Source organism: Rhopilema esculentum, chromosome 20 (assembly GCF_057945365.1).
Source record: "Rhopilema esculentum isolate cy_ngs chromosome 20, ASM5794536v1, whole genome shotgun sequence".
NCBI lineage: Eukaryota > Metazoa > Cnidaria > Scyphozoa > Rhizostomeae > Rhizostomatidae > Rhopilema > Rhopilema esculentum.
Genome location: NC_142834.1, coordinates 806,579 through 834,519, shown reverse-complemented (window position 1 = coordinate 834,519; position 27,941 = coordinate 806,579). Strand labels below are relative to the sequence as shown.

General features: G+C 37.3%; 2 protein-coding genes across 2 annotated transcripts in view; both read right to left on the bottom strand.

The window, feature by feature from the left end:
- The window catches only part of LOC135687677 (HMG domain-containing protein 3), a 31,797-nt gene extending 5,803 nt beyond the window's left edge, over window positions 1–25,994 (bottom strand). Inside the window, exons 1-8 of the mRNA XM_089114457.1 lie at window positions 25,601–25,994; window positions 24,725–25,445; window positions 24,405–24,529; window positions 24,164–24,289; window positions 23,618–23,836; window positions 23,117–23,156; window positions 22,658–22,728; window positions 1,908–22,071 (exon numbers count right to left, since the gene is read on the bottom strand). Coding sequence (XP_088970583.1) covers window positions 22,003–22,071; window positions 22,658–22,728; window positions 23,117–23,156; window positions 23,618–23,836; window positions 24,164–24,289; window positions 24,405–24,529; window positions 24,725–24,833 — 759 coding nt within the window. The 5' untranslated portion in view covers window positions 24,834–25,445; window positions 25,601–25,994 and the 3' untranslated portion in view covers window positions 1,908–22,002. The remainder of the gene's footprint in view (window positions 1–1,907; window positions 22,072–22,657; window positions 22,729–23,116; window positions 23,157–23,617; window positions 23,837–24,163; window positions 24,290–24,404; window positions 24,530–24,724; window positions 25,446–25,600) is intronic.
- Window positions 43–1,917, bottom strand: LOC148957760 (uncharacterized). The gene has a single exon (XM_089114454.1). It carries the CDS (start codon window positions 1,380–1,382, stop codon window positions 516–518), a length of 867 nt encoding a protein of 288 aa, XP_088970580.1. The 5' UTR covers window positions 1,383–1,917; the 3' UTR covers window positions 43–515.
- Window positions 25,995–27,941: the final 1,947 nt, after the last annotated feature.

Genomic DNA, 27,941 nt, shown 5'->3' with positions numbered 1-27,941 from the left:
TAAAACAGTAAAATTTTGTATCGGGAAAGTTTATAGAAAGGTCATAGAAAGCTTTCAAAAACTGAGCAAGGCCTCAACAGTACGGATGATATACTTTGAAAACTAGGAACTTCTTTACTCGGTGACTGTATGATTTGAATAACTTATATCTTTTTAATTGCCGCCTTTAGCACGAACAGCAACAGCAACATTAACATCCCGTAAGTCAGTGACGTCAGTGGTGATGCAAACATCTTTTGCAAAATGGTTCTTTGGAGAAGGCAAGTGAACAGCTTTTCCTTCGAGCAGCAGAAGAAAATTTTGCCATGTTATCAACTCAGATGACAATCTGAAGTCATTTAAGAAAATGGCCTCTGCACTTTCTGCACCAACCCATGCATATTTATCATTAGCTGGATTGCTGAAAACCTTGTATATGCCTTGAAGTGGTTTAAGCATGAACGATTTTGCACAATTTGCTGGCCCTATAATAATTATGTTTCTAAATTTCCCACGCCCCTTCTCTAGCAATTCTCTTAATGATGCTGCATATACATAAGGGTGTATGTGGTTGTTTTTATAAAACTTCCATTGCACACTGAAGCCACTTTACATTTACATTTTGCAGCACAATCTCCCTCAATAGCTTTTTCCAGTAGCTCCATCCTATTCATTTTTCCCCTCTCGATGACACTGCTCGCTTCTACCATCTTCCATGTTGTGCCAATAAGATCTTCTACCTGCTTTGGTGTTCGTGATAACAAAAAAGCTGGAAGATCTTTTTTCCCGGATTCTCTTTGAGCATTTGCTACTGCAAAAAGTTCAGTGCTACTAGCAATGTTTTTCTCTTTTAAAAAATCTGACACATCAAGGTTGCTTAGGCGCCTAAACTTGCTGTCTGGATTTGCACCATCATTGCTTTTTCGCTTTCGTTCCTCTAACTTTGAAGCTCTGAAAGCCTTAATGCACTTCTTGGTTCTTGGAGACCCAACTTCAGATAAATCCGGGTGGTCCTGGCTTTTAAAGATATCATCATCTGACTTGCAAATGTACTTATAAGCAGTGTAATAATTGTCATGTCCTTCTGAGAAATTCACAACAATACCAAACGTTTCTGTCAAATGCTCTTTTACTCCTACCCATCTCTTTGGCCCTGTTAGTTTTATTGCCACATGATAATGCTGCCCACCATCTTGATGTCTTTCAAGACAACACGCCCAGTGCTGAGTTTTAACTTTGCCAGATCCACTGTCAAATGCTTCAGCTATTGCTTTGCCAAAGGATTCTCTTGTTGGAAAAATCTCCAAATTTGCCTGACTATAAGTCACCAGATATGTTCTTCGAACAACTCTTGATGGTAAATTTTGCGTTCGCCAGAATCCATTATGCTTTACGGTAGCCATTTTAGACGTATGATTATTCCGAAATTATGAAGGGCAGTATTTGAATAAAAAACACCTTGTACGTATTGCGAAATAATCTAACTTAACTGGCACTTAACTTCATGTAAAATATCACCAAATTATTGATCTTTCGAATGTTTATGCATCTATCGTCATAAGTAAATAAAGAGTTTTACAAAAATCATTGCTACATTTTTTTAAAAAGAAACTTATAAAATTTTTTGTCAGACAACCCTGGACAAAATATATTGGAACTCCAGCTATTTTCAGAAGTTTACCTGATACCGCTGCCCCCTCACCCCCAGTACAATGTTGCAAGTTGTAAATCAATGTGTCTTCCATACACAACATTGCTGAAGGGGAGAGGGGGTGAAGATTTGAAGGAAAACGTAAAAATCTAAACCGGCATGGATTTTCGTCAAAATTTTTGTTCAAGATTGTAGATAGGGTCTGCTATAATTATCAGCTAGATGAATCATGCGAGTTGAACAGTGTGATGAAAATGCAGAGAAATTTATCACATACCTCAATACCTTGACCTTTGCATTTCAATTCCTCCACAGTGTAGTCTTTGGAATGAGCATGCTTCTAAGCAAAAAAGCTAACATTAGATAGTGTCTCTAATTAAAACTCTATTTGAGCAATAGAGATTTTCTACAAGGCGCTGTTGATGGGTAAGACAATCGATTATTAAATTTAAAGTTGCAGGTAGATGATCCTTTATAGAATGGAAGTATAATCAATCAACAACAGAAACATGAACTTACGATAAAATCTAACGGATCTTTGGAGGGGTACTTTGCATCTAAAGTTATCCGCAGCTTCATCCCTATAAGTAAATGCAAAAATCAAATGAAGCTACTCTTTCCTTATAAGCATTTTTCACTTGAAATATATTATAGGTCGTATTATTAACATTCTACTATCGGGGTATCTCTGAGACTTACTTGTCCAAAAAATAATCATGTTGAAAAATTCGAAAATCTGAAACAGCACACTTACATTTACCTTTCTGCTCTTTGGACACATTACAGGAACCAGACTTTGCCAGACTTTGCTCACACTCTAAAAGGTAGATAAATGTCAGAAGTTTGCAAAATCCATCATTTCCAACAAAACAAAAAAGATGAGGGGAAAAACATGTTTTTGCATTCATTTACCAGGACTCGTAGTGCTCAGTACCACATTGTAATTGATAATGCCATTGAAAAAATTTTTATGGTGGAAGAAAGATTAAAAAAAACTCTTAAGTGTTTCATCCTTCTTCGTCAAAAACCCACAGTTCTCTTACCTCTGGCTGAGAGCGGCCTTTTTTCTATTTGTTTCAGGAGGTGCTGTCCCCTTGATAAGCCTTACTGGACCTAAGGAAATATATATTGTGTTGATAAATTTTTTTATATCGTTTTTCATATTTCCTCTACAATTACACTATATCTATTTCGAATTCTTTTTCACAAAAGTGCAATACATTTGCCTACCTTCTCAGCGATGGTATCGATGCTCCCTCCATAACCACTTTGGACATTCAGGTTTTGTTGGTGGCGGAGGGGGTGGAGGGGTTGGCAGAGATTTTGAGGCTTCCTCCTTACTCTTCTGGTAGCGAATTTCGTTTTTTATTAGGCACATTAAGAGAGGCAGTCCTTTATCCTCGCTGATATGGAGGCCATCTCTCCAATACCACATACAGCATTGGGTTACATAAAAATTTGGCGTAACATCCTGGAAATGGACGCCCAGCTTTTTGCACACCTCAATCATTATATTGTGGTACTGCTGCCCCCAAATCGAATATTCGTCCAGCCGTGGCAATATTAATACAGCAATGATCTGTTATAAAGTACCAAAAATTAGAAACTTAAAAACAAATTGCAATAAATGTAATTATCATGATCCTGCAAAGTTGGTGCCAGAGTCAACGCATTTCGTATTGATATTCTACCTTAAATATGCATAGTTATTGATACAGCAACGGTTTAAAATTCAACTGAACTGAACTGAACTGGTTCAGCTATGATCGTTGATATCAAATCTGTTCATCAACTGGTACAAAAGATTTGTAATCCAATAAATAAGCATTTAAATCGTGCAAACTTCTAAAGAACAATGAATTTTACTTTCAGTGAGACAGGTTTATCAAAATTTATTACTCTCGTATGATATTGCTCATGTATAGAATTAAAAAGCGTTGTATCATGCAGAGGCATCGGAGGGTAACTCATTCCATGGAAATCCCTTACATCTTTGCTGGAAACCTTATTGTTATTATCAAAAATCCTTGGACTTTTGTTTTGGCAGAGTTCAAGAGTGAGTTGCCCTATGGAGGAAGCTAGATAGAAGCAGTGATTCATTACCATTGAATCCGAAAACTGCGTGGAGGAGACCACAGAAATCTCCCTTTGCCTTATCCATTAGGACGTGTCGAGATAAATTTTTAGTGCCAATCAAAAGAACTACTGTGTGTGGCTTCGCGCCATTTGGGAATTTGGCATTCACCATCTCCTCCTTTACATGATTGAAGCAACAACCCAGAGTCGAGTACACAAACCAATTTGTAGGAACTTGGACATCACCTTTTACATCTGGGTGCAGCTGAGAGTTGGAGAATACCCCACCTAGATAACACAGAGTGGTTTGAAACTCAACGAGTAAAATAATACCAACAATACATATGTGGAAATCCAGGAAAGGCCAAAACATATTCATGGATAAGTTTGATAAAATATGGCCAAAAATGTAAAGAAGAATTATTAGAATAACAGGAAACCTTTAATGCATTTCTAAGTAAAGAAGGACCTTTAAAAGACAGATTATTAAAAAGTAATAACTGAGTGTGGCTGTTTACCAATGGTCACCAATGTCTTCCATTGGTCGATTAATATACCGATTGGTTTTCCCAGAGACGCTAATTTTCCACATTTTGGCCTTTGACCTTTTCCCGTTGCCTCCGTAGCCTTCACTGCGAATTCTCCACGCTCTAAAAAGAGTTATTTTTCGATCAAAAGTAAAGATTGTCTTTCAAAATCACAAGAAATCAAATCATCTGTTTACTACTGTAATCATTTTCCAGAAAAATGTAAATAGAAAATGACGAATTCTCTCCTTTTAAGATCTCACAGAGAATGTTTAGAAGGAAATGTTAGCAAATTTCAACAATAGAATGACTGAATATAATAGTTGTTGTAAAAGTCAACTAGTCATTACTATTAGCGTTTCATTCCAAAAATCACATGCAAATTTTATCTCCTCAATGAAGTACCCATTTGAAGCCCAAACAAAAATTAACATTTAAAAAAAAACAGTAACAGCCATCTGTGTTTAAGACTGAGAGAAATATATGTGACTTTGTTTCAATTTTAGCATTAGCATTTTAGCAGGTATGGCAAATTTACATTTATGTCTTGAGGTAAAGTATGAGTTATGGAAATAGGGCATTTGACTTCCAAGCATGCTTTTCCACAACAAGAGCATGTTACTCATTTATCTGGACTTGCTCCAATAAATGAATATTTCTGGTACAGGAATAAACCACACCCTTCTATTTTGACACCATTGTGCACGGTTTAAAGATGTTCTTGGAAAGCATTCACTGCATGTACTTCCATTAAACGTCTTTATTTCAATGCTGGCAAGTCTTGATTTACAAATGTCATCGCAGAAATTTTTTGAAATAACGATGATAAACTGATATGACCAATCCCAGAATATTTTACTTTTCTCATTCTGGTCATAACTTCATGACATTTTGATGCTGCGATAACATACTTTCGGTATATATGCAAATTTTTGTTACCATTTTGCCCCTTTGTCAGATTTGCGATATTCTCAATATTTTCAAGAATCATGATTTCTGAACTATTCTGAAAAAAACTTCTGGCACTTTTTGAGACCATCAAAACATGATCAATGCTTATAATATTGTCTGGCTTTGGTGCCAATGACAAAGCTACATTTTCTATAGCATTAATCTTTGGCTTTGGGACAGCAGTTGACAAAATAAGAGGAGTTTCAACTTCCCTCAGTGCTTAAGCAACATCTGCAACATTCACTTGAACAGCTTTACTTCGCTGAACAAAAGGGGGTTATAAATCTTCTTTGGAGAGGAAACCAAAAAACGCTTCTTCTTTCATTGATTTCCAAAATCATTCCTGTTTAACTGGACAGCCTTGATCTTCTTGGGTTCAATTATAGCACGGTTTGGTAACCACTCACAGGGCATGTCAGTGCAGGCAGGATTTGCAAGACAAAGTCTGATGGCAGCCCCAACTCTAAACAGAACAGCAGCAACATGGTCGCATGTCTGGGACATCGCAGTCTTGCAAGAGCAATGAGCACTCTTGACTGTAGCAGATTTTTTCTCTACACATAGCCACAGCTTGTATGCAGGATCGTCAAGTCTTTCATTTTCTTCATTTCATGTCAAAATATAATTTGCCAAGATAGCTGAGTCTCGAATGTTCAACGATAAATATCTTTCCTTGCAACAGACCGTTTTTCACCCCACTAAACTAGATCCCAGACTAAGCGCAAATTTATTCATAATGGATGCAGTTTATGTCAAATAGGTGTATTGTAATGGAAGTTTTAATCTCAGTATTCTCTCATTTGTTGGCTTTGTGACCTCCCTTCTATCCATGATACGGTTTGTTAATATTCTTTATGTAAGTGACATTCCGTGAACCGCGCTTTCTTTGAACTTGCCTTTCAGACACTAGTTCCCGAGCTTGCAAGGCTAGCCCCTGGCAAAAAACTGAACAATGAAACATGCTCTCAACTGTTGTCATTCACTGAATGGTTCACTGCCCTTAAATTTGCTTGAATTTGGGGCTAGTTGAAACTAGCACAAAGCAATTCAATTCAACTCTGACTAAGTGCGTAATATGACAAGCTGTGTGAACTTTAAAGCCAAGTGAAGACCTACCAAGAGTGCCATCAATTTGACAACTTATGTTCACAAGTTTAAAATTTTGGGATTTTCAAATAATATGGAATTAATGAAGTTGACTATCTTCTACAGAATCCATTGGTCGACTGACAAATCAAGAAAAATTTGAAATAAAGAGGTTAGGCCTGCATCATCCGAGGGATATCCCCATCATGCAAAAGTCTGCCTTTAATGCAAGCAGCTGGTTTGAGAAAGAACCTTGGCTGACTGTGAGTATTCAGAAAAAAAAGTTTCTGTTTTCTATGTCTTCATTATGGAGGAGAAAAATTTTGAACAAAGAATGGCATTTCTGATTTGAAACATTTAGTCAAGCGAAACATTTGGTACAGTAGACATTGTTTCATCTGTAAGCGAAGAACACCGTCTTTCTGTGATATGCCACAACCAAGATGCTGAAAAATACAGTTCAGAACAAATTGCTTGATTGTATGTTTAAAGTTTACAGAGAGGAGATAACGAAGGAGATTCAGGAAGCACCCTTTGTTTCAATACAGACCGACAATACTACGGATGTTGCTTGTGTCACGCAATGTGTTTTGCTTTCAAGGTATATCAAGAAAAACAAAGTCTTGAAAAGGTTTCATGGATTTCTGCAGCCCCTTGATAAAACAGCTACAAGCCTTAGTGCACTAATACCTAAGGAAATCAATCACTACCAAATCAAGAAAAATTGATTCCCCAGACTTTTAACGAGGTTGCAGCGATGAGTGGGAGGACAGGTGGTGTTCAAGTCAAGGTTCAGGAGCAATGCCCAAATGCTGTGTTCATATATGCTATGCCCATCAACCCAATTTAATCCTGCAGCAAGTAAAAATCCCAGTAAAAGCAGCAAGTAAAAACTCCAGTAAAAATATTTTTGCCAATCTCTCCGCCTTCCGAAGGCTTTTTTCTATGTCAACAAAACAGTAGTCTTCAATGTCGCCAAGACTGCACAAACCCAAATATGTAAAACATCCGAAAAATGCTCTTATTTCCTCAGCGGTTGTGAGTTCCCATCTCCTCTTAGTACAGACAGCTGAAAAAGGGTGTTTAATTTTCTGCTCTGCATACTTGTTTGTTTCATTTACAATGGTGTCAATCAGTTTTGCTGTCTAGAGCAATTCGAAAAAGTTCGATGTGACTGCATCTTCACTCAAAGTGACCACAGGCCCTTATTTTTCTTTAGGTTGGAAAGTGAACTGGCCTCTCAATTTCATTCCATGTTGGTCATTCAATCTCATCATACTCTTGTAAGCCATGAATTAGTTCTCGCTTTCTGCCAGTCACAGCTATTCCTAAAGTTCTTCCAGCTCCCAAAGACTTTTTTTCGCATATTCTTCAAAATTCTCCTTTGCTGTGGGACTCCATTTTGAATTGAAACTTTGCATAGAAGTCATGATTTGAAGTCATGATTTGACTTCAGATCGAGGCTGTTAGGCTTGGTATCTCTCTTCTCAAATATTTTTTATTGAAAACATCCAAATTTTCAAAATTTTGCTCCTAAGTTTTCTAAAAATATTTATATAAAAACAATTATCAGTTCATCTTTGAAAAATTTGCACATATATTATAAATTGAATTATCAGCTACGTTCAAATACTAAATATGACTTGACTGAGCTTTGCAGAGGAAAGGAAAATATTTTATTGCGAAGCACTTTTTTTCGTAAAATCCCTATGGCGTCAGTTCCTGTTCCTTTACCTATTCATAGAAACCTTTGAAGACATATTGCATATACAAAAGTCAAGGTACTTCTTCCCAATAATATCTGGATTAGAACTGAAATAGGATATAAAAACAACAGTATCTTCCGCGAAAATGTGTCCATGTACTCGAAAGGAAAGGTCCAGTTTTGATATACACACAATTTATCATGGCCATGTAGTGATATATCCCAAAGAGGCCCATCAGATTTGAAATTTCGTATGCTTTTTTCTCTTTTTCAAATTCCTTTTGTCAAAGTTGTAAGCATCCAAGTATGCAATCATAGTATAACTAGGTGTCTTGGCACTTTCAAATGTTGACTAATGTAAAGCAAAATGCAACACTGTTTTTAATTTCAAGAAAAGATACTAACTTTTGAAATGAATTCAAAATTGAATGTAAAATGAAAAATCGTTTGAAATTGCTTTTTATCTGCTGCTGGAAAGTGAATGACATTCTTTTTGGCATGCCGATTGCAAATACATTCATGTGTGAAATTATACTGAAATTTTGCCCTGCTAACGCTGGGCCACCATACATGTTCTCTGCACATGGCATCTATACGGTACAATGTCAATGTTGAAAGCAGACGCCATGCTGATGGAAGAATACAAACACCATCATTATACATGCATCATTATCAGAATACAAACAGAATATGCTGATCGAAATCATTGAACAAATTGACCCATCATTGAACAGATTGACCCAAACCAAGAAGCAAATGTAGGCAAGGTGCTGTACCTTCCACGTATCATATCCAGTTATCAGATATGATAAGAAGATAAGCAAAGTCCACATCTCAGCGAAGGATGGACGTAGAATAGAACATCATTGAACAAATGTCTTTATTCAAGGTCTTGTCTGCTAACAAAAATTGCAGAAATTGTTGCAAGGTTTAGACCTTTTCCAGTTACTGTGACAGCAAACATTGAAAAAGCCTTTTTGATGATTTCAGTTGGCCCAATCAATTGAAATGCTTCGAAATTCTTATGATGTGACATTATCAGAGCTGCGTCACCAAAGCTTGTCACCTATTGCTTTGCCAAAGTAGTATTTGGGGTTACAAGCTGTACATTTCTCCCTGAATTTATCCAACAACTAGCATTTCAAACATTATACAGAGGCACATCCCTCTACGACATGTGTTCATTTTCCTAGGGACCTGGGGCGAGGTCTCTAACACACTCCTGCGAATTGATAAACGAATGTCATCAAGCAACTAAATAAAACAATCGCAATGTATATTTCACTAAATATTGTCCAAATGTCCATTTTTTTGTAAACGACTAAAGGGATATTAATTTTTAATAAGCAATTTTAACACTCAAACTTTAATGGTTACCATATCTTTTTTTTACTTTTTCTGTAATTCTCTGCGTTGTAATTCCCCAACTATTGCGGCATTACGTTGTTCTCTACCTGGCACTATGTCGTTGTTTGGGGAAATATTAGTAGAAACTGGTATCTGTGAATTAGACTCAGTTTTATTACTGTTACATTTAAGCTCTAACGGTATAAGATGTTGCAATGAATGACTAAGAATGATTTTCCAGGCTCTGTAGGTACTTCTACTTTGGCAGCCGTAACATTACAGTCTCTACCTTGGATTAATTCCGTAATCCGACCCATTTTCCAAAAGGATCATTTTGTTAGCTCATTCTTTAAAATAACAATTTATCCGGCTTCAACCTGGGGCTTACCTTCCCCTTTACTAGACTGTACCACTTTACAAATACTCAGTAGATACCTTCTACTCAACCTACTAGTGAAATCTTTTAAAACTTTCAATGGTACTTGGCCCTCTTTGTTAATGACTTGTATGTGTTAAGAATCTTGAACATTCGATCATTTCCTTTACCAGTTATATTTCTACCATAAATTAAATGAGCAGCTGTAAGTGCATATGATATACTGTCAGAATCATCATAGACGTATGTCAACGGTTGACAATTTATGACGGACTCAATCTCGACTAGAAGCGTGTTCAGCTCTTCTCGCTCTAAGGAGATTTTTCCTACAACGTTTTTAAAACAACGCTTGATGACACGAGCCATCCTCTCCCAAAATCCTCTCCAGAATGCAGCTCTTTGGATGATAAATTGCCAAATGACACCCTTCTTTACGAACTGCTCTTGAAGCATCCGAGATCAAAGAATATTTTCAACCTTCTTTGATGCGGAATAAAATGTCTTTGCATTATCTGAAAGAAGTCTCTTAGGAAGGCCCCTCCTAGATGTAAACTTTCTAAACACCATAAGAAAGGATTCTACGTCTAATTTGCTCACCAACTTGAGCAACCTCGTGGATGCTCAAGTAAACAAGCAAATATAGGCCTTGTGGGATCTCTAATTTTCGTCTTTGACGTAAAGCGACCCTGCGAAGTCTATACCAGTATTGCTAAAAGGTTGACTGTCATCTTTGCCGGATTGTGGCAGGATCATTTTATGCATACGTTTTTGCCATTTGCAACAAAACAGTTCCCGATTTTTGCTTTCTCTCTTGCACTGTAGCTGATACGGAAGTCGTCACTGCCCTTTCTTCACCATCTTTGTTGCTATTTCTTTTCTTGTCAGCTCTACAAATGAAAACATGATGAAAATATCCACAGTTTCTGCAACGCTGTCTTCAGTCACAATTCTTTGCCTGGTGTTTTTGGCTTGAAAAAATAAAACATCTCTCCGACTGTCTCAATTTGTCTTTCCTCTCTTTTGGTTCTTTGACATCTGTGGATTCATTTGCTCGATGACCTTCTTTACAAAACAAACGCCTTTGACTTTTATCCTCTCCTCTTGTGTAAAATGCTGACATTGTTGCAGGAGGTGATTTTGTCTTCTGAAAGAACCCAACTTTTCTTTCTTTTACACTGACATCCTCACTCATTTCTCTGGCTTCAAATTCACTCCTAATAATTTCCAATATCTGAGGCATACTACACACATCTTTTGACACATCTTTTGCAGTTAGATATTTTTTGGAATTCTTTGCATAAATACAGGAATCAATAAACTTCTGTAGTGTTCCGCCTTTACACCCAAAGACTCTAACCCACATATGTGAATGTTGATTTTGTCAAATAGCAACCTTAACTCCAACGTTTTTTTTGTTACATATTTTTGAAGTTTTAGCACTTCATCCATGTGTGCGGATATCATTTTTTGCTTATTTCCATAGCGTTCCTTCAAAAGCTCTGTGGGAACTAAAGCGTCTAATTAATTAGATAACAAGAACTAATCAACAAGAATTAACGCACAGCATCCAATACTATGATCGTTCGTGCATGTAGACTTGTCTTATACTTTCCATAAACAAGCCGTGTCTGCCAACTGGGTATGTTTACAAGGTTCTGGGACCTTCAAGTACCTCGTTTCAGTGGATCATTCCCATGTTGTTTGTTTGGACAACTCCCCAAATTATCATGGCCTAACTGTCTGCCGTGATGGGCCTAATTCAGCACACACTCCCATCGTCAAGAAAGTTCTTCTTGGTTGACATACTCTGTGATTGTGCTGCTTATGGCTTTTGCGTTCAGTGCAGCCAGTCTTGTGCTTCCTCTGGGCATGGCTTGCTCTTCCTTGCGAGGCTTTTTCGAAATTTCAGCAAACAGCTCTAATGGGAATACCTGCTAAATTGCTCTTTCAATCCTTCGTTTGTAACTTCTCTTCTCTTGCGATCCTAACTTCTTTTCCTTTGAGTAATTTGACGACTTTTCCTTTCTTCCACTAACCTCTGTGAGGTCCCTTGTTCTAAAAAAACGATACCACCAGGCTAAACTTCGTAACTGGAGTCCTTCTTGTGCACTTTCGGTCTATGAAATTCCCATAAGCCAATGAGGTACTTTTGTTTCCAACGATCCCAAATTCCATTTAGCTATGTCTCAACATACTGCAGATGCAGAGACACATTGTTGTCATCTTTGAAGAGGAAATCAAATTGACTGGCAAAAGATGGGAAATAGACCCTGACTGAAAATTGTTCCCTTGGGCTATTTTGAGACTAGCGATTTCAATTTGCAGAAATGCTTGTTTGATGTAGGGCATCAGTATTCCTTATACATCCAGAAATTCAGCAGGATTGAATACAGCAATGAGTTCAATGATGGTCCAGTGTGCAGACATGCGTTGAATGATTTTGCTTCTTTTTTATCTTAGCAGATGCATGGTAAACCACCCTCACCTTTGTGGTTGTTGCCTCTTCACATACTACAGCTTGATAGGGTATGTAGGTTATTCTTGGTCCAGTTTGCTTTTCTGGAACCTTTTCCAAATATCCTTTCCTCAAGTTGCTGCTTTATTATACCATCATATTCCAAAATAATTTTCTTCAATTTTCGCATCTGATTCTTCAGCCTTCCCTCAGCCAGTCCTCTGTTAACTGGAACTTTGAATCTTCCTTCTCTCCAAGGGAAGGGTACTGAATATCTTTTGCAACTGAATTTGATTTCCTTTTCAAAGGCCATGTGTACTGGATCTTCCTCTTTGTTCCCCAATATTTCAAGGTCCTACAGCTTTGAAACTTTATCCTTGATGCAGTGGCCATTCTCTATGATCAGGTTTATAGGTTCCTTTCTGTATTCAATTACCTTTTGCCATGTCGTTCCCATTAAAGTCCAGCCAAGCTTTGTTTTCACTGCTACAGGTTCTCTCGCTTCCCCTCGTTTGATGAGTCCTGCCTGTGTTTCTGCAAGATGCTAACTTCCAAGCAACATATTCACTTGAAAATTTCTGTCTTTTGTCATATTTTTAAAATAGTTGCCCTGCAAATGTGGGTACTTCTTTTTGAGCTTTAGAGGGGCTGGGTTTCCAACTGTGGTTATGGCCAGGAGTTTTTTGACTTGCACTAAGTTTTCATATGAACCATCAAGACTCGTCAATAGCACTATGCGTGTCTCTGTCTCTAGCTCTTGAACATTTTTGTTGAGGCCTTCAAATTTCTGACGCAGCCTTTTCCCTGTCGGAGTACTTCTAAGTTGTCTTGCCAGCTTTTCATTGAAGAAACTTCTGGCACTCCCACTGTCAAGCAAAACTCTGCATTTCACTGCCATCTGCACACTGAAGTTTTCAATTACTGTCTGATACCCTACTGCAGCTGTTGGATTCAACATTTTCACTGAATTGATGACACCGTTGGGCTCCTTGGTAGCATTGCACATGATGTTTGGAATTGGAGCACTTGACACAGACGTTTCTATTTTTGCAGGTCCTCATCATATGTCCTGTCTTTAAGCACCCAAAACATCTCTTGTATTTTCTTGTCACTGTTTCTCTTTCAGAGACTGTCTGGTACTTACTGTACTTCCCTGCTTTGTGATCACCAAGACAAAACTCGCATCTCAGCCTTCGTTGACTGTCTGCAGATGTCTGTTTAGCACCTGTTGAGTGGCCAGTTGATGCACTTTGTTTTGGGTAAGGTTCTGACAAATGGTTTATCTTTCTGTGGAAATGTCTTCACTTGTAAACCGCACTTGTCCATTACTCTGATGCATTTCCTCAGCCCTTCTACCAGTCTCGCAATTTCCACATCTTCTCCATCAATTTGATGTGAATATCCATAGGAAGGTTGCCTAAGAACTTTAGCACCATCAGTGTTGAATACTCCTCTGGCCTCACATTGATTGCAGAAAGAGCCTTGTAGTGGCATTCAACCTCTTCAAAAAATCGTTGTAACTGCTGCAATTCGCAGCTGTTGTTAACAACTGGCATCTTTTCCAATCCATCGAAATGTGCCTTTCATAGAAAATTTTTATGGCCATATCTGTCCTTCAGAAGTCTAACAACAGTTTGGTAATGATCTCCTATCAAGTCAAGGTCTGAAACTGTCACAAATGCAGGACCCTTGAGACACTTTTTCAAGTACAGCTTTTGATGGTCCGGCAGCATTTGATTGTTGTGATTGTTCAAAGAATTCCTAAATTCATGCCATCTCATCAGATTGCCATAAAATGTCTGCAGGTCAATTTTCAGCAAACAGATCCCAATGAATCTGGATCAAGACTGGTTGCTCTCCTCTATCGACTTTTCCGGCAATTTTGCTCATCATGGAATTCCCAACAGCGCCTGGGCCTTGTGAATTTAGGTGAAGTTTCATTCCTGGGAAAGAAGTCAGCTCTTTGTGCCCTATCACGTGAAAGATAAGAGAAATTGAGAATCAAAATGTTTCTCTATGCAAATAGATAAAATAGATAAAAATAGAGCCTCTCAACAATGAGTATGTTTGTATGACAATAAAAGGCCACGCCCACCTAAACTTGCACCCCCTGAGCTTGACATCTCTACCAATGGTCCTAAGAGATAACAAGGAGCTTAGTGGACTAATAAGAAATAGTGTTATGATGGCTCTAGAATTCGTCTCTATATTATTTCTACTTTTCCAACTATATTATTTCCATAATCTGACTACTCTCATAATTTCGGTGTTCTTTAATGGTAAATAAGAATGGGAACAGTTATTTGCAGAATTTTTTCTTCTACTCTGAGATTAAGCACTTATTCACAAAGCTACCTTGTTGTTTAAAAGGAGCCCTCAATCATGGTATCAACTAACATCTCTTCTATCTTTATCTAACACCTTGCAGGTACTGTGACAAAAAGCCAAGTGACTGTTATCAGAAGTACCATGATGCTGTACCAAAGTTCTTACATAATCGGCCAAAGAGCCTCGTCACACACACCATGCATTCAAACAAGAGGCTGGAAAGCTCGAGTACCAGGTCTGGCTTGGGTCGTCTGACTAACTGCTATCTTGCCAATGTATAGAATTTCAAAAACAAGAATGCCCTGCAAACACAACTGTGCTGTAGCGAGTTTGCCAACAGTTCAATGAGAAGCACTTGGGTCTAGTTTTGCAATGCCTCCACTTTTCATACTTGATCCTGTAGTTGTAAATCAAGAAGATAAACCAACCAATAATGATTTCTATACAACATCAAGTATGCACCAGGAAGATCACTCTTTACATAAGTTTTTCAAAGATGCTCTACTACAAACAAAAGAACTGCAAATAAAGAAATTGCAACAAGAAGAACAAAAAAGTTGCGCTTTGATGAGGTAAAGATTATACAGGCCCTAAAAAGCCTTTGTGATGACCTTTACCTCTTCAAAACTCAACTTGTGTTGGATAAAATTTACTGCAGGATTTCAGATACTTTGCAGTCTGCAAGAAAACACAGGCCAACAGAGAATAATCTGCCATTGAAAGATAAATCTCTTTCACCAAAGAAATTGAAATGTTCAGTTGCAAAGTCCAAGGTTTCTAAACTGAAACTGAGAGCCAACAGCAAAAGAAAGTTCAAATATTGTAAAAGAGTTGGAATTAGTGCTGACAGTTGGAATTAGCAGCTAAAGTTGCAGTTCCTTGTAGCAAAGAAATGATTGCAATAAGGTCTTCCATAAATGTTGAATAATACATATGTAAGGAAACCATACCTTTGGTTTAAAGCTTTGGTTTACTCAAATGTTTGCTTTTTTCAAAGCCAGTTTCAAAGCCAGTATTTCAATAAATTTGTCATGCCATGTCACATGGCCACTTGTGTTAAAATATTAACAATATTCATCACTGACAACTTTACTGTCATTTCTATAACTTTTGTTTCTAATAATCGTAATAGACAGGAGTTCACCTTGCTCTGATCTCCAACTACCTTTGTTAACTTGCCCTTCTTCTAAATCTTCAATGTCAAGAGTTTCCATTGGCATATATTTCGATGCTGCTTTGTCTTGTAGAAAATTTTGTCAGGCACAGCTAGCCAATACTATTATCCTACGTTTTCTTGGGCAAGCTGAGTAGGTTAAAGAAATCCCCGAAAGCAGTGAGTTAATATGCCACATGCATTCTCAACAATGTCTGGCCCTGCTCAACCTGTAATTCTGTTTTGAAAGCCCTCTTAATTGATATGGCTTTTTTAGATTGGCTAATAAAGGAATTGCATTGTCAGCTAGAAAGAAATAGGGTTGGCCTTTATCATAATCATATGGTTGTCTTGGTGCTGGGGTCCTCAACAGATCGCTGTTCAGTTCTTTGGACAGTGATCTAGCTCAAAAAACTCCTTCATCTATAATTTTTCCATTGCATCAACGTAAATTAATTTTTAATTTCTGTCAGCCATTGCAAACACTAAATGCTGAATGTTCCTTTGAAGTTGAAATGCATATAAATGCATATAAATTTTTCTTGGATATGTAATTTGCTTAATAATATTTCTTATGATGTCATCAGATAAAAGCTATTTTGATTCTATGGATAAAAAAGATCCCGCAAATTACAAATGTAAATTAACGTTAACCGATGGTTCTGTCCTTCTGGACCCATAGGGTCTTGATAAAGGCTGGCAGGATGTTGTTGGTTTGCTCCCAGATGTTGGCTGGCCAGATATATACAACTAAGTAATAAATACCTCAAGTAATTTTACTAAAGAATTGTTAAAGGCCTACTAGTCTTTAGAGGCATACAACTTTTTCATCTGTGGACAGGTTAATGATGTCTATAATTATCCAATGAACAACACAAGCGATTTTTGTTGTATAAAGTCACAGGTATGTAAATCTTTTTTGTCTTTACTCCTATCTGTATAAATGTTTTTCTTTTTACATCTTTATAAAGAAATTTACATTTGCTGGTAAAATCTTATAAATTATGATTTTTTTATTTAAGGTGATGTATTTCACTCCCAACTACAGTGTGTTAATATCATCAGGGTCACTGTTCAATTCAGGTTTTACCAAGTCAAAGACAAGGACAGAAATGATGATTGCATGATGTGTGGGTTGTACTACACAAAAAAGAAGGCTAATTTTCTCTGCTAATTGTACTTGTATGGCAGGCTAAGTTTAGATTTCAAGATATTTGAAAAACATCTAAAAAGTCAGGTAAAAAATTTAAATTTTTCTTCTTAGTTGATGCATCATATCCCTGTAATAAAGAAGCATGTTTACAGCTAAATCCATAAAGGAATAGATATATACATACATGTTTATATGTATGCTTTCACTTAACATTTTAGGCAAGGATCTGTCTGTAGTCAAGTGGCTGCCCTGCTCTTCAAACTTCAGGCATGCACCCAACTGAATGAAGTCTTCAGCACCATTAAGCTATGTGCATAGAGGTATGCTGAGCCAGCCCCTCTAAAAAAACATTTACTTTCGTTCCCCCAAGAAAGATAGTTGTGTCCAAAATGAGACAAAAGGTAGTAGGCAACTGGAGAAGCCATACTGTTCTAAAAAATCCCCCAGTTTCTGGTGAGACATCTGCCAAAAATAAATTAAAAAACTGAGAAAGTTGGCCCCAAGTGCAGGAATGTTTACAAGTATTCTGGATTCGTCTTTGCATGATGACAGGAGCAATAGTGAAACAGATACTGGTGATGAAGATGAGTGTCATCGAAAAGGAGTACTAGAGTAAATGCCCATATAAATGTGAAGATAGCCTGGATTGGTGGAAGTCAGATCCCAATTTTCCAGTCTCTTCTGATGATGTAATAAGGCAGAACCACCAATGCTATTCTCAAGGGCAGTACCAACTTCTTGTAATTGGACGAACTTATTGTTACTTTTTCATTTGGACAAAAGGGCAGAAAGAAAGTGACAAGCTCTTCTTGACCATTGAAGAAGACAATCAATTTTGCCTCAAATGGAAAGAAAAATTCTGCAAGGTAATTTTAAATTTCATTTTACCTGAAATAGTTTTTTCCCATTGCCTAGAAAGCATGATCAAAATAAGGACAACTCAGACACACTTCTTTGCTATTGTAGAAGTCCAACCCATAATTCCCTGTAATGAACCTGATTGTGAAATGGAATTGTTCCACTAATGGTTGTGTAAAAATTACCAGAGCACCTGCAAAATCTTGGTAATGCAACCAGTGCAGGAAAGCAAACCATGTCATTGGGTAAATTTGCATATTGCAGCAAACCACTTTATATTAAATCTAAAAGTCAAATCTCGATTAAGAAGTCCTAGTTTCAGCTTCATGAGAATCAGTAACAAATGGTCTTCAACATTCAGCTGCCAACAGGTCTATTTTATCTCATCTTTAAACAGGCTCAATAATCACAAAAATAAACTTTCATTTTTGAGGTCTGTATAAAAATTAATTTAGGAATAGAAGGACAGTGGATTGTGACAAAGATTTTTGTCAGCATTTAGTGGTAAAAATTCAAGAGCTCATATTTCAGGCCCAATTTGGAATGTTGCAAATGCCCTGTCCACATACTCATTTTCGCGCATTTGCAAACTCCATTATGCCAACAGTTACATTCACATCAATAGGATGCACAATATCAAGACGTTTCTTGTGTTGAAAAGTCATTGCCTGATGCCTACAGCAAATTTCTTCATACAGCTTATGAGGTGGCAATGGCACCAAGCGTGCCTTTGAGTAATTTTTCCGTTCTGGTTAAGTGTCAACGGCAAAATGGTGTCCATTTAATTCAAGGAAAGCAAGCCAGGAAAGCCGCCAGAGAGTTTATCAGCTGTTTAGCAGAAAAGTTTGCAGTTGTACTGGCTGGAAGCGACTTCATCTCTATTCTGTCAGATGGATCTCAAACAAGGAAGACAAAAAGCTAAAAAGAGTTAATTCTCACTACAGTAGAGCATGCTGGTTTACCCTGCTATTTTGTAACCTCTCTTATTGAAATGGCAAATTTTGGAGAAACTGGTGCAGACTCTATCAAGAAATGCATTGACAAAGTCTACCTGAATAAATTGAATCTGCCAAGTGGTCTCTATGAGAAAAAAAAATCTGTGCAACATCAGAAGGGGATAATGTGGAAACTGGTATTTACAGGAGAGTCTTGAACCAACTCAAAAGAGAGAGACCATGGCTTACAACCATTCACTGTGTCAATCATCTAATCGAACTGTATATTTTCGCAAAAGCACCTTCATGGAGGTAGAATGTGCCTCACTGGGAGTTTCAAGGAATTGTTCAAGAGATTGTGTTCTTTGTTTGCGAAACTCAGCATAAATTGACAAAAACTGAAAAACTATTTTATACCAAGATCTCGGGTAAAACAACCTTATTCCAGTCAAATTCCAATTTTAGATGCCGTTGGACACTTGTTTGGTTGCGAAAATAAGGTAGTTGGAATTTTTACGACCTGCACTTCGATTCAAAAGTCCAAGCCAAATGCGGTATTCAGGGGCATGAAAATGCTATGTATTGTCCTGATACCGTCTCATTAGACACTAGAGCAAGAGGCAATTCATTCCTGCAAATAGCGTACAAGATTTTCCCTAAAAAGAAGAATTTCTGGGGATTGTCAGGTAAAACAAAAGGATTTTCAAAAAAGATGTACAATATTTTCTTGGAGTGATTTGCCCCTCGCACCAGACAGTAGATTGATTGAGCATGATTCACTCCGCGTATTTGATTAAAATGAAAACTCAGTAGAGGTCTTGTTGTCTTTGCTGGAATTTATGGAAAAACGGCTTGACGTTGTTGATTGTGCAACGGAAGTTACGAAGGATAACTTCCGTTCCTTCGTAAAGCTTACAGCCAGTCAAAATGATATACGGGAAATACATGCTTGGCTGCACCAGACCTTGATTTGCGGTCACTGGCAGACTAGTATAATGACATTCAGGAGACCGATATTAGGAAAGACGGCAACTCAAAGGCTCTCCTGAAACAGCTTTGCAGACAGGAGCACTACAAAGAGGTAGCACTGGATTATGGCCTGGATTCTGGTGTGCAGCAGATTGCGAGAGATTGGTCTCGGTATATAGTAGCCTCAAGACAAGCGCCAGAAGCCGGCTTCTACGCGAAACGATAAGCAACTATTTATATGTCAGCATGAATATGCATGTCTTGACCATGTTCGACCCTAGACCTGCTGTGCACTACTTTCTGCAAGACTGAAATCATAGAGTAAGGGATACACCAAAGGCAGATCGACAAGTGTGGTTTCGCAAAGCATTTGAAAGTGAAAGTGAGACACAAGACGAAGAAATGAACGAGAAAAAGCCTTTGCAACATGGTTTTCAGACATTTTTACTGACAGAAGATATGGTATATTCTACATAAACGTTTACTCTCAAGTTCCTAATTGTAAGGGGGGAGGGGGGGTGGAACTCCATTTTTCAAAAATTTTGCATACTCATTTCCATTTATCAACAACCCCCTAATTATATATTTCATGCAAAATTCCAATTTAAACACCCCCAAATTTAAATATAATTTCAGAAAATCTAAGTATTTCAATCTATTATGACCTCCCCATTTAAGGGTTTAGGAACTTGAGAGTACTTTGTTCGCAGATATGTAATCATGCTATCAAGTTTTAGATAAAGTTTTGTTAGTTTATCATTGGGTATGCTAAATGCATAATTTTAGGAGAGTTTTGACAGTCTACTTTAGGAATAGGAATCAGAGGTATAACATTGGTAATAAATACATAAAGATATAATTTGTTTGGTTATCATATTGGCTAGAAAATGGCAAATGAAACCTGACAGCAAGCACTGATGCATCTAATTGAAATATTGTTTAACAAAGGGATGCGCAAACTGGTGCTGAGTTGGCTGAGTCTTGTTGCCACGTTGTATAACTAGCATACCGATTTTTGGGTCTTGCTGAAGTTTTAAGAAGCTTGGATTTCATTGGTAGATTTGAAAATTTCTAATTTGCATAACAATAGGAGAGTAAAGGTAGTACTAAGAATATGCACTATGTATAGAGTAGGCTAAAAAGCAATGTCTCTGGGTTGTATCCAATCCAACACACGGTGCTCGAAAAGGATTCCAGTACTGAAGCTAGAAGTTAAGTCTTATAGTTTCACCCACACTCAACAGACACTCAACAGACATAAGGGTTCCGAGGGTTCCGAAGGTTCCAGTACTGAAGCCTTATAGAATGATATTTAGGTTCCAGTAGTTAAGTCTTTTAGTTTCACCCACCCTCAACAGACACTGAGCAATAAGGGTTCCGAGGGTTCCAGTACTGAAGCCTTATAGAATGATATTTAGGTTCCAGTAGTTAAGTCTTATAGTTTCACCCACACTCAACAGACACTGAGCAATAAGGGTTCCGAGGGTTCCAAAGGTTCCAGTACTGAAGACTTATAGAATGATATTTAGGTTCCAGTAGTTAAGTCTTATAGTTTCACCCACACTCAACAGACACTGAGCAATAAGGGTTCCGAGGGTTCCAAAGATTCCAGTACTGAAGCCTTATAGAATGATATTTAGGTTCCAGTAGTTAAGTCTTTTAGTTTCACCCACCCTCAACAGACACTGAGCAATAAGGGTTCCGAGGGTTCCATCACTGAAGCCTTATAGAATGATATTTAGGTTCCAGTAGTTAAGTCTTATAGTTTCACCCACACTCAACAGACACTGAGCAATAAGGGTTCCGTTGGTTCCAGTACTGAAGCCTTATAGAATGATATTTAGGTTCCAGTAGTTAAGTCTTATAGTTTCACCCACACTCAACAGACACTGAGCAATAAGGGTTCCGAGGGTTCCAAAGGTTCCAGTACTGAAGACTTATAGAATGATATTTAGGTTCCAGTAGTTAAGTCTTTTAGTTTCACCCACACTCAACAGACACTGAGCAATAAGGGTTCCAGTACTGAATCCTTATAGAATGATATTTAGGTTCCAGTAGTTAAGTCTTTTAGTTTCACCCACACTCAACAGACACTGAGCAATATGGGTTTCTCAGGGTGCTTCTTGCTATTAAGGCACTTTGGCTCAAGCCATGATCGTCGGGTATTTCGCATTTGCGGTCCTCATTAGGACCATACACCGTTGCAGAAGGGAGCCAAATTAATCAAGGATTTGACGATATTATTTTCATTTATCCTTCCTTTCATTATGTATAACTCTTACGCGACTCGTTTCTGTAAATAAAATAACTTTGAAACGATATATTATGGGCGACAGAGAAAAATAATAATTATGAAATACTACGTCACTTCAACCAAAATCAAATAATCTACACGATACAATACAATACAATACAATACAATACAATACAATACAATATACTATAATGTCCTCTTAATGCCTTTTCGTCCGAATGCAACAGGCCTCCTTTGTTGTCTCTCCCGCATGCAGTCCACGCAGAACCTGATGGATGAAAAACTTACTTTGATAATCGTAATCGTCTGCCAATCATGTGATAATAACAGTATAGATATATAACCAAGATAAAATAATAGAACTATTGATTTGACTAGAGGAGAGTTTAGTTACTAACTAGGAGTATTTCCTTATATCAATAAAATTGCCTAGAATCTGCACCGATTTCAAAGAGCACCCAATAACAAAACCCCCACTCCTACCGTATATTGAAAGCAAAGGGTGAGAAAATTGACTTGGGCTAAGTGTTTTGGCTCTGAACTTTATGAACCAAGCCAAACAAAAAAGATCTGTTAGCAAACTGTATATATCATCCAATTTTTACCATATTTACCAGATTTTGCGAATTCAAAGGTATTTTCTATGATGTTCTTCTAGGCCATGTGATCTTAATCCACACATTATTAAACTAGATTTTTGTAAGGTAATACTTGAACCATATTATGATGATCTTGGAAGTTCGATCGAAAAATCATTCAATTCTGGGATTTTTTTTGACTCGACTTAGGATTTTTCAATTCAATCAAATCTGGCTGGGCTGGTCACACTGGCTTGGCTTTAAACTTAAACTTACCAGTCTTCGCTTTTGGGTGGCTTTTCGGACATCCCAACACATTCCATATGGAACCATTTGCTTCCTGGACACTAGAAAAAAGATTGGAAATGTACTGAGAAACATTTTTGATTGGTAAACATGAATGCATATGAGTTCATTACGAGTTGTGGGGACTAGGGGAGGGTGCTGCTTTGAGGCCAGGAAGTTTACAACACAGGCTGCAAGGTAAATAGTTTTTTGAGTAACAGTAATTATGTTTCAATCTGAATTCAGCTGCGTGATAATTGCTGAAGTATAAAGCACAAAGAAAATTGCACTTTCCCGATGAATATAACAAGCATTTTTTGCTACTAGGATACATCTTTAAAAATGTAATAGAATTTGATACATGTTAAAGTCAGATATAGTGAATCATGAACACGTTGCCAATATGTCATGATGTCAAGATGTAATGAGACTTAACATTTGCTACGTCACCTGAACATTCGATCATGATCCATTTTCTCCCATACCTCCTCTACAATTATGAAAGATATAAATTGACTATTTTGTCAAAGTTAAATTACACAATCATCGTCATATGGCTGTAAAATGGCTTGAACCTTGTATGATCTAATTGATGTTAATCAAAATTAGATCATACAATCAAGGACCAATGTTCTGAAAATGTGGGGGATGTGTAGTCATCCCCATTCCCCCCGTGGCTCCATCACTGCTCAGAAGGGTTTCAGAGCTATGGGTTGTTGAATCTTGAAACTCTTTTTCCAGAAGGGTTCCAAATGAAACCGGTACCACGTACACGGGAGCTTGACAGAAAATTTTTTCGGATGGTTTAAAGCTTGAAAAAGCTGTTAAAATCAACAGCAAAAATAAGAGTTTCTTAAAGAAGATGTATGTAAAGGAAGCCACCACAAAAGAAACTGCCCTGAGAATGCAAAGAAAATATAAAAGCAACAAAAATTCAATTAAAAATCATACCGATGTTGGAATTCCTTCTAGTTTCGACTTTTCAAAACAGCCATCATTTTCTCCCCACGTTATTCTGGCCATATCAGGATCCCTGAGATTCATATGACGCACAAACGTACAGGGTGTGTCACAAATGAACAAAACTGGTGGATATCGGAGTGACAGCCATAGATCTGCAGCATCCCTGACAGATTCCGTTAGGATCATAAATTTTGAGCAAACAGTTGTCTAAAGAGAAGTAATAAAATGGCCAGTTTAGTATATTAATATAACTTAAACCAAAAAATGTAATGAGCGATCACAGGTACATCTGCATTTTCTTGATTTAATTTAAAAGTTTCTTAATCGAGCACTTGTTACTATGTAAGTAATACTAATCCCCCTTTTAGTTAGTTATGCACAATTTTAGCTATGCACAATTTTTCGATTTTAAGTAAAAATGTCAGAAATGATTTGTTGTCATGCTAAATTGTGGAATGGGGCAAAAATCAAACAAGGCCTTAAAAACAAAAATTTCTTCTAGTTCATCCCATAGTAACGAGGTAAAATACGTACCCCATGGGGACAGACTATGTGATAAAAACCACCAGTGTGGCCTGGGGATTTAGTAAAGCCGTGGCAACTTGAGCTGCCAACAAGAATTGTTGCATATAATTCTTGTAGCTGGATCCTCAACATGTCCTACAATAAAGCACAATAAATAAATTCTTAAAACAAGGGTTTTGAAATCAGTTTTCGAAATAAATTTTCGAAATCAGTTTTTTGTAATAAGGTTCCCGGATGAAACAGTGCTAACCTTCGACTTTCCTTGGGTTCTAATTTTGCAGGATGATGCGATGCCAATAAGTGACTCAGTGTCTAGGTCCGAGATTTCGCCGATAGCTATGCTTATCATTTTGTCCGCCAAGATAATCGCATCACCTTTGTGACGAGAGAGTCAGTTATTGGATAAGACCAAATATCCTTTTTAATGTATTTACACACTTAAACACAAGTAATCGCCTTTAAGGGGTTCTTCCTCCATCGCAGTAGGAAGGTTTAGTGTTACAAATAAAAAGGTTTAGTGTTAATGCTGGATTTTTCCAATCCTACAGTAATGAAGGAAACATAAATTACCTTCAACTTTTGTCGCATTGCTTTTAAGGTAAACGCTTCGTTTCTCCTTTTCTGTATTTATTTCAGCCTGATGCTGTTTCGAAAGCAATATTGGAGGTATGTCCTCCATTCAAATTGAAAATTTAAGGTTTGTCTTTGCAAACGTGTTTTTCTCAATCATGAAAAGACGAACTTTCTCTAAACAGTTTTCCAAAAGCATGTCTTTGTTAGCAGGTGTCTCTGATCCGCCTTCACTTTTTTCTTTACTTCGGTCAAGCATTACCACCTTTAATGTAGTAGGGATATAATTACTATTATTAGTAGTGTGAACATAATTCAATAAAAAGTCTAAATGAATTGGGTATAAGAATCTAACGGAATTGAACTACATATAGTAGTAAGGTCGCCAATGGTAAGACAGAATATCATTCAACAGCGAACAACGGTGTAAGATAGTCAAAGATTGTTTTCTGGAAAAAATGGCTTGGCATGTTAACTGGAGGATATTAAACAGAAAGAATGCATCGCATTTCATTCAAAACAATTTTGAAAAATATTTCACCTCTCGCAAAGAACAGCAATTTTTTTCCTTGCCGTCACCGAAAAAAACTCTCCCAACAATTCAACATTTTCCGCAGATACCGTCATTGAGGTTTCTCTCTGTCATTGCCTCAAACGCATAAAAAGCATTGTAGAGAACATCTGCCAAATATTCCATTCTCGCATGACATGGATGTAAGATCTAGATATAATAAATGGGCAATGCAAAATTTGAGACGTCTTTCCCCTCAAAAACGACACATATTTTCCAGCATATAATAACAAATGTAACAACCATTATAGCTCTAAAAAAATATATTGACATAGAATAGGCATATGACATAGAATAGGTTTTACGTTTTAATGCCAGCAATTTCCGATTAATGACGTTTGTCAGAGGGATCCCATCTTTGAAAAACTCGCGCCATTCAAGCATAATGTCAATGCCCACCAGAACCTTGTTGCATGCGTTGAACAGACCTACAAAATGAGAGCTATAATGAGAAGAAGATTTACCTTAATCTCACGAGGATAATATTCATTTAAAATTTAGACATCATAGTTATAATAGCATCATTTTTAGCTGTAAGCGTTTTTTGCCAGTAGTTTGTTGGCTTGATAACTATTCTCGTCAAACCTTCATCCCCCGATGTTTTCTCTATAAAAATTGAGATTAAACACTTAATATTCAAATTTTTATCAAACCCAGCAATAGTCAATACACATTTTAAAGGCTGTACGTATATCTAAAGGGAAATGTATATCTAAATACTGTTGACGGCACCACATTGCGAATTACTGTTCACTTTTACATCTATGGGCAGAAATGGGTGGGTATTCGTCAGCAAGACTCTATTCCCATTTGTGGCATCACACCCTTGAAGATATAGAGAGCCTCCTAGATCACCACCACAGAGTTCACAGGTAGTCTCTTTGGGCTCGAAAAAAGGTCGTCGCTCCGGGTCTAACGCACCAACACGGTCTGCTCTAGCAACAACGTCCAGCGATATTTTATAGGGAATGCTCCTCTTAATTTGAAGTTCTAGGGTTTTTCTTTGCTTTAATGGCAGGGCATTCAAATCTGTAATCCCAGTGACAAGGGAATTTTCTTCTCTAGCTACAGCTTCCTTTAATTTTCTTGCCAAGGTGACAAAATGCAAATGAATGCAAATTTTTCGTGCAGTTACCTGTATATAAAAAAGGCAATGGTTTCTATTAACTGTTTTTACATAAACTGTCTGATTTATCTGATTTTCCAAATAATCTTTTATGGAATTTACTCAATCTCCGGAGGTAAGAACAATGTTCTGCGTAACTTTACTGAATGATGATGATAATGATTGAATGATAACACGAATAAAGATTTTGAATAAAGAAATACACATGGAAACTTAATAGTTCTCCCCTTGCCCTCGCCAAATATAGCAACCTTTTTTAATTTGCTATTGTTTTGTCCATTTTTTTGGCGTCCTGTTCTACAGCTCTTCAATGGAAAAGCATTAACATATATTCATAGATCTGAAATCCTCTTTGGTTATTTCTAGATTATCTGATTAAGCAAACCAGAGCATCAATACTCTTAAAGATGGAGGGATACATGGTTTGCTGAATGTCAAGTTGGTATGAGTGCGTCTAGAATATAAACAATTTCGCAAGTATGACTAGGCAAAGGGGGAGTTAGCAGAAACTTTAAACAAAGGCATGAAAATGTAGGTGAGGTAAGTTAGCCGAGTAAAAAGGAGGAGGTTCGGAGATTCTCCTCCGGAATTTCCTTTTCTTACTACACCCCAAGTGCCGTTGTAATGAAATTTCATATTAGGGGAGGGGGGGGGGGGGTCGCGGGATTGGCTACTCTTTGTATTCCTTAGCACTCAGTACACTGCTGTACTGGAATAATACCACGGTTTGACAATTATCGGGGGGATCCAGCTGCCCGGCCTCCACGGTTCACACGGACCTGACCTCAGTTTGGTGGCTTTAAGCAACATCAGATTATATTTTGCTGCAATTAGGAAATGTTCGAAGTGATAAAGGCAAAGGGAGGAGCTTATTGTTAATTCTCCAGAGTAAATTTTTGGTATTTGCCTATCTTGAATTCAGTGCCAATTATGAAGTTTTGTTCCCAGAATTAACCAAATGTTGTTGTCACCTTTAACCAGGCCCAAATCTAGTAGAGAGTTGAGCCTTGTTGCGAGAAAGATTTTTCGTCAAATATCAATGTAATATTATCTAAAGCTCTGATAGGCATGAATGAGATGTAGGAAACTTATGTAAAGGGTGGGCATGGAGCACACTCTACTTGCTAGGACCTGGAATTCTATGACACTATGAACAAAAGGCACTTTCTGCCTCCTCTGGCCTCTGGTTGGATATTCATATTCAATTGGATAGTCCAGTTCTGGTGATGTAATTTTACAATGAGATAAGTTTGGAACAGAGACAATTTTTGATTTAAGATAGTTGAAGGAAAACTGAAAGCTGCAGGTTGGTATTAGTTTTCATATCTTCCAATTTTTAGATGAAAGGGGTGGGATGTTTTTTGTTTAATATATTTTTACATATTCCCATCATTTCTGCTTAAACTTCTTCAGCTTTAAGATTTCATTGTTCTGTGTCAAAAATACATTTTTGTTGTGATATATAGTGGGAAAAGTATAAAGCAATGTTGTCACCCTTTCAGCTACATGTAGATTATAGC

Excerpts from the sequence above, each read along its gene's own strand:
- LOC148957760 (XM_089114454.1), bottom strand. The coding sequence starts at position 1,382 with ATGGCTACCGTAAAGCATAATGGATTCTGGCGAACGCAAAATTTACCA.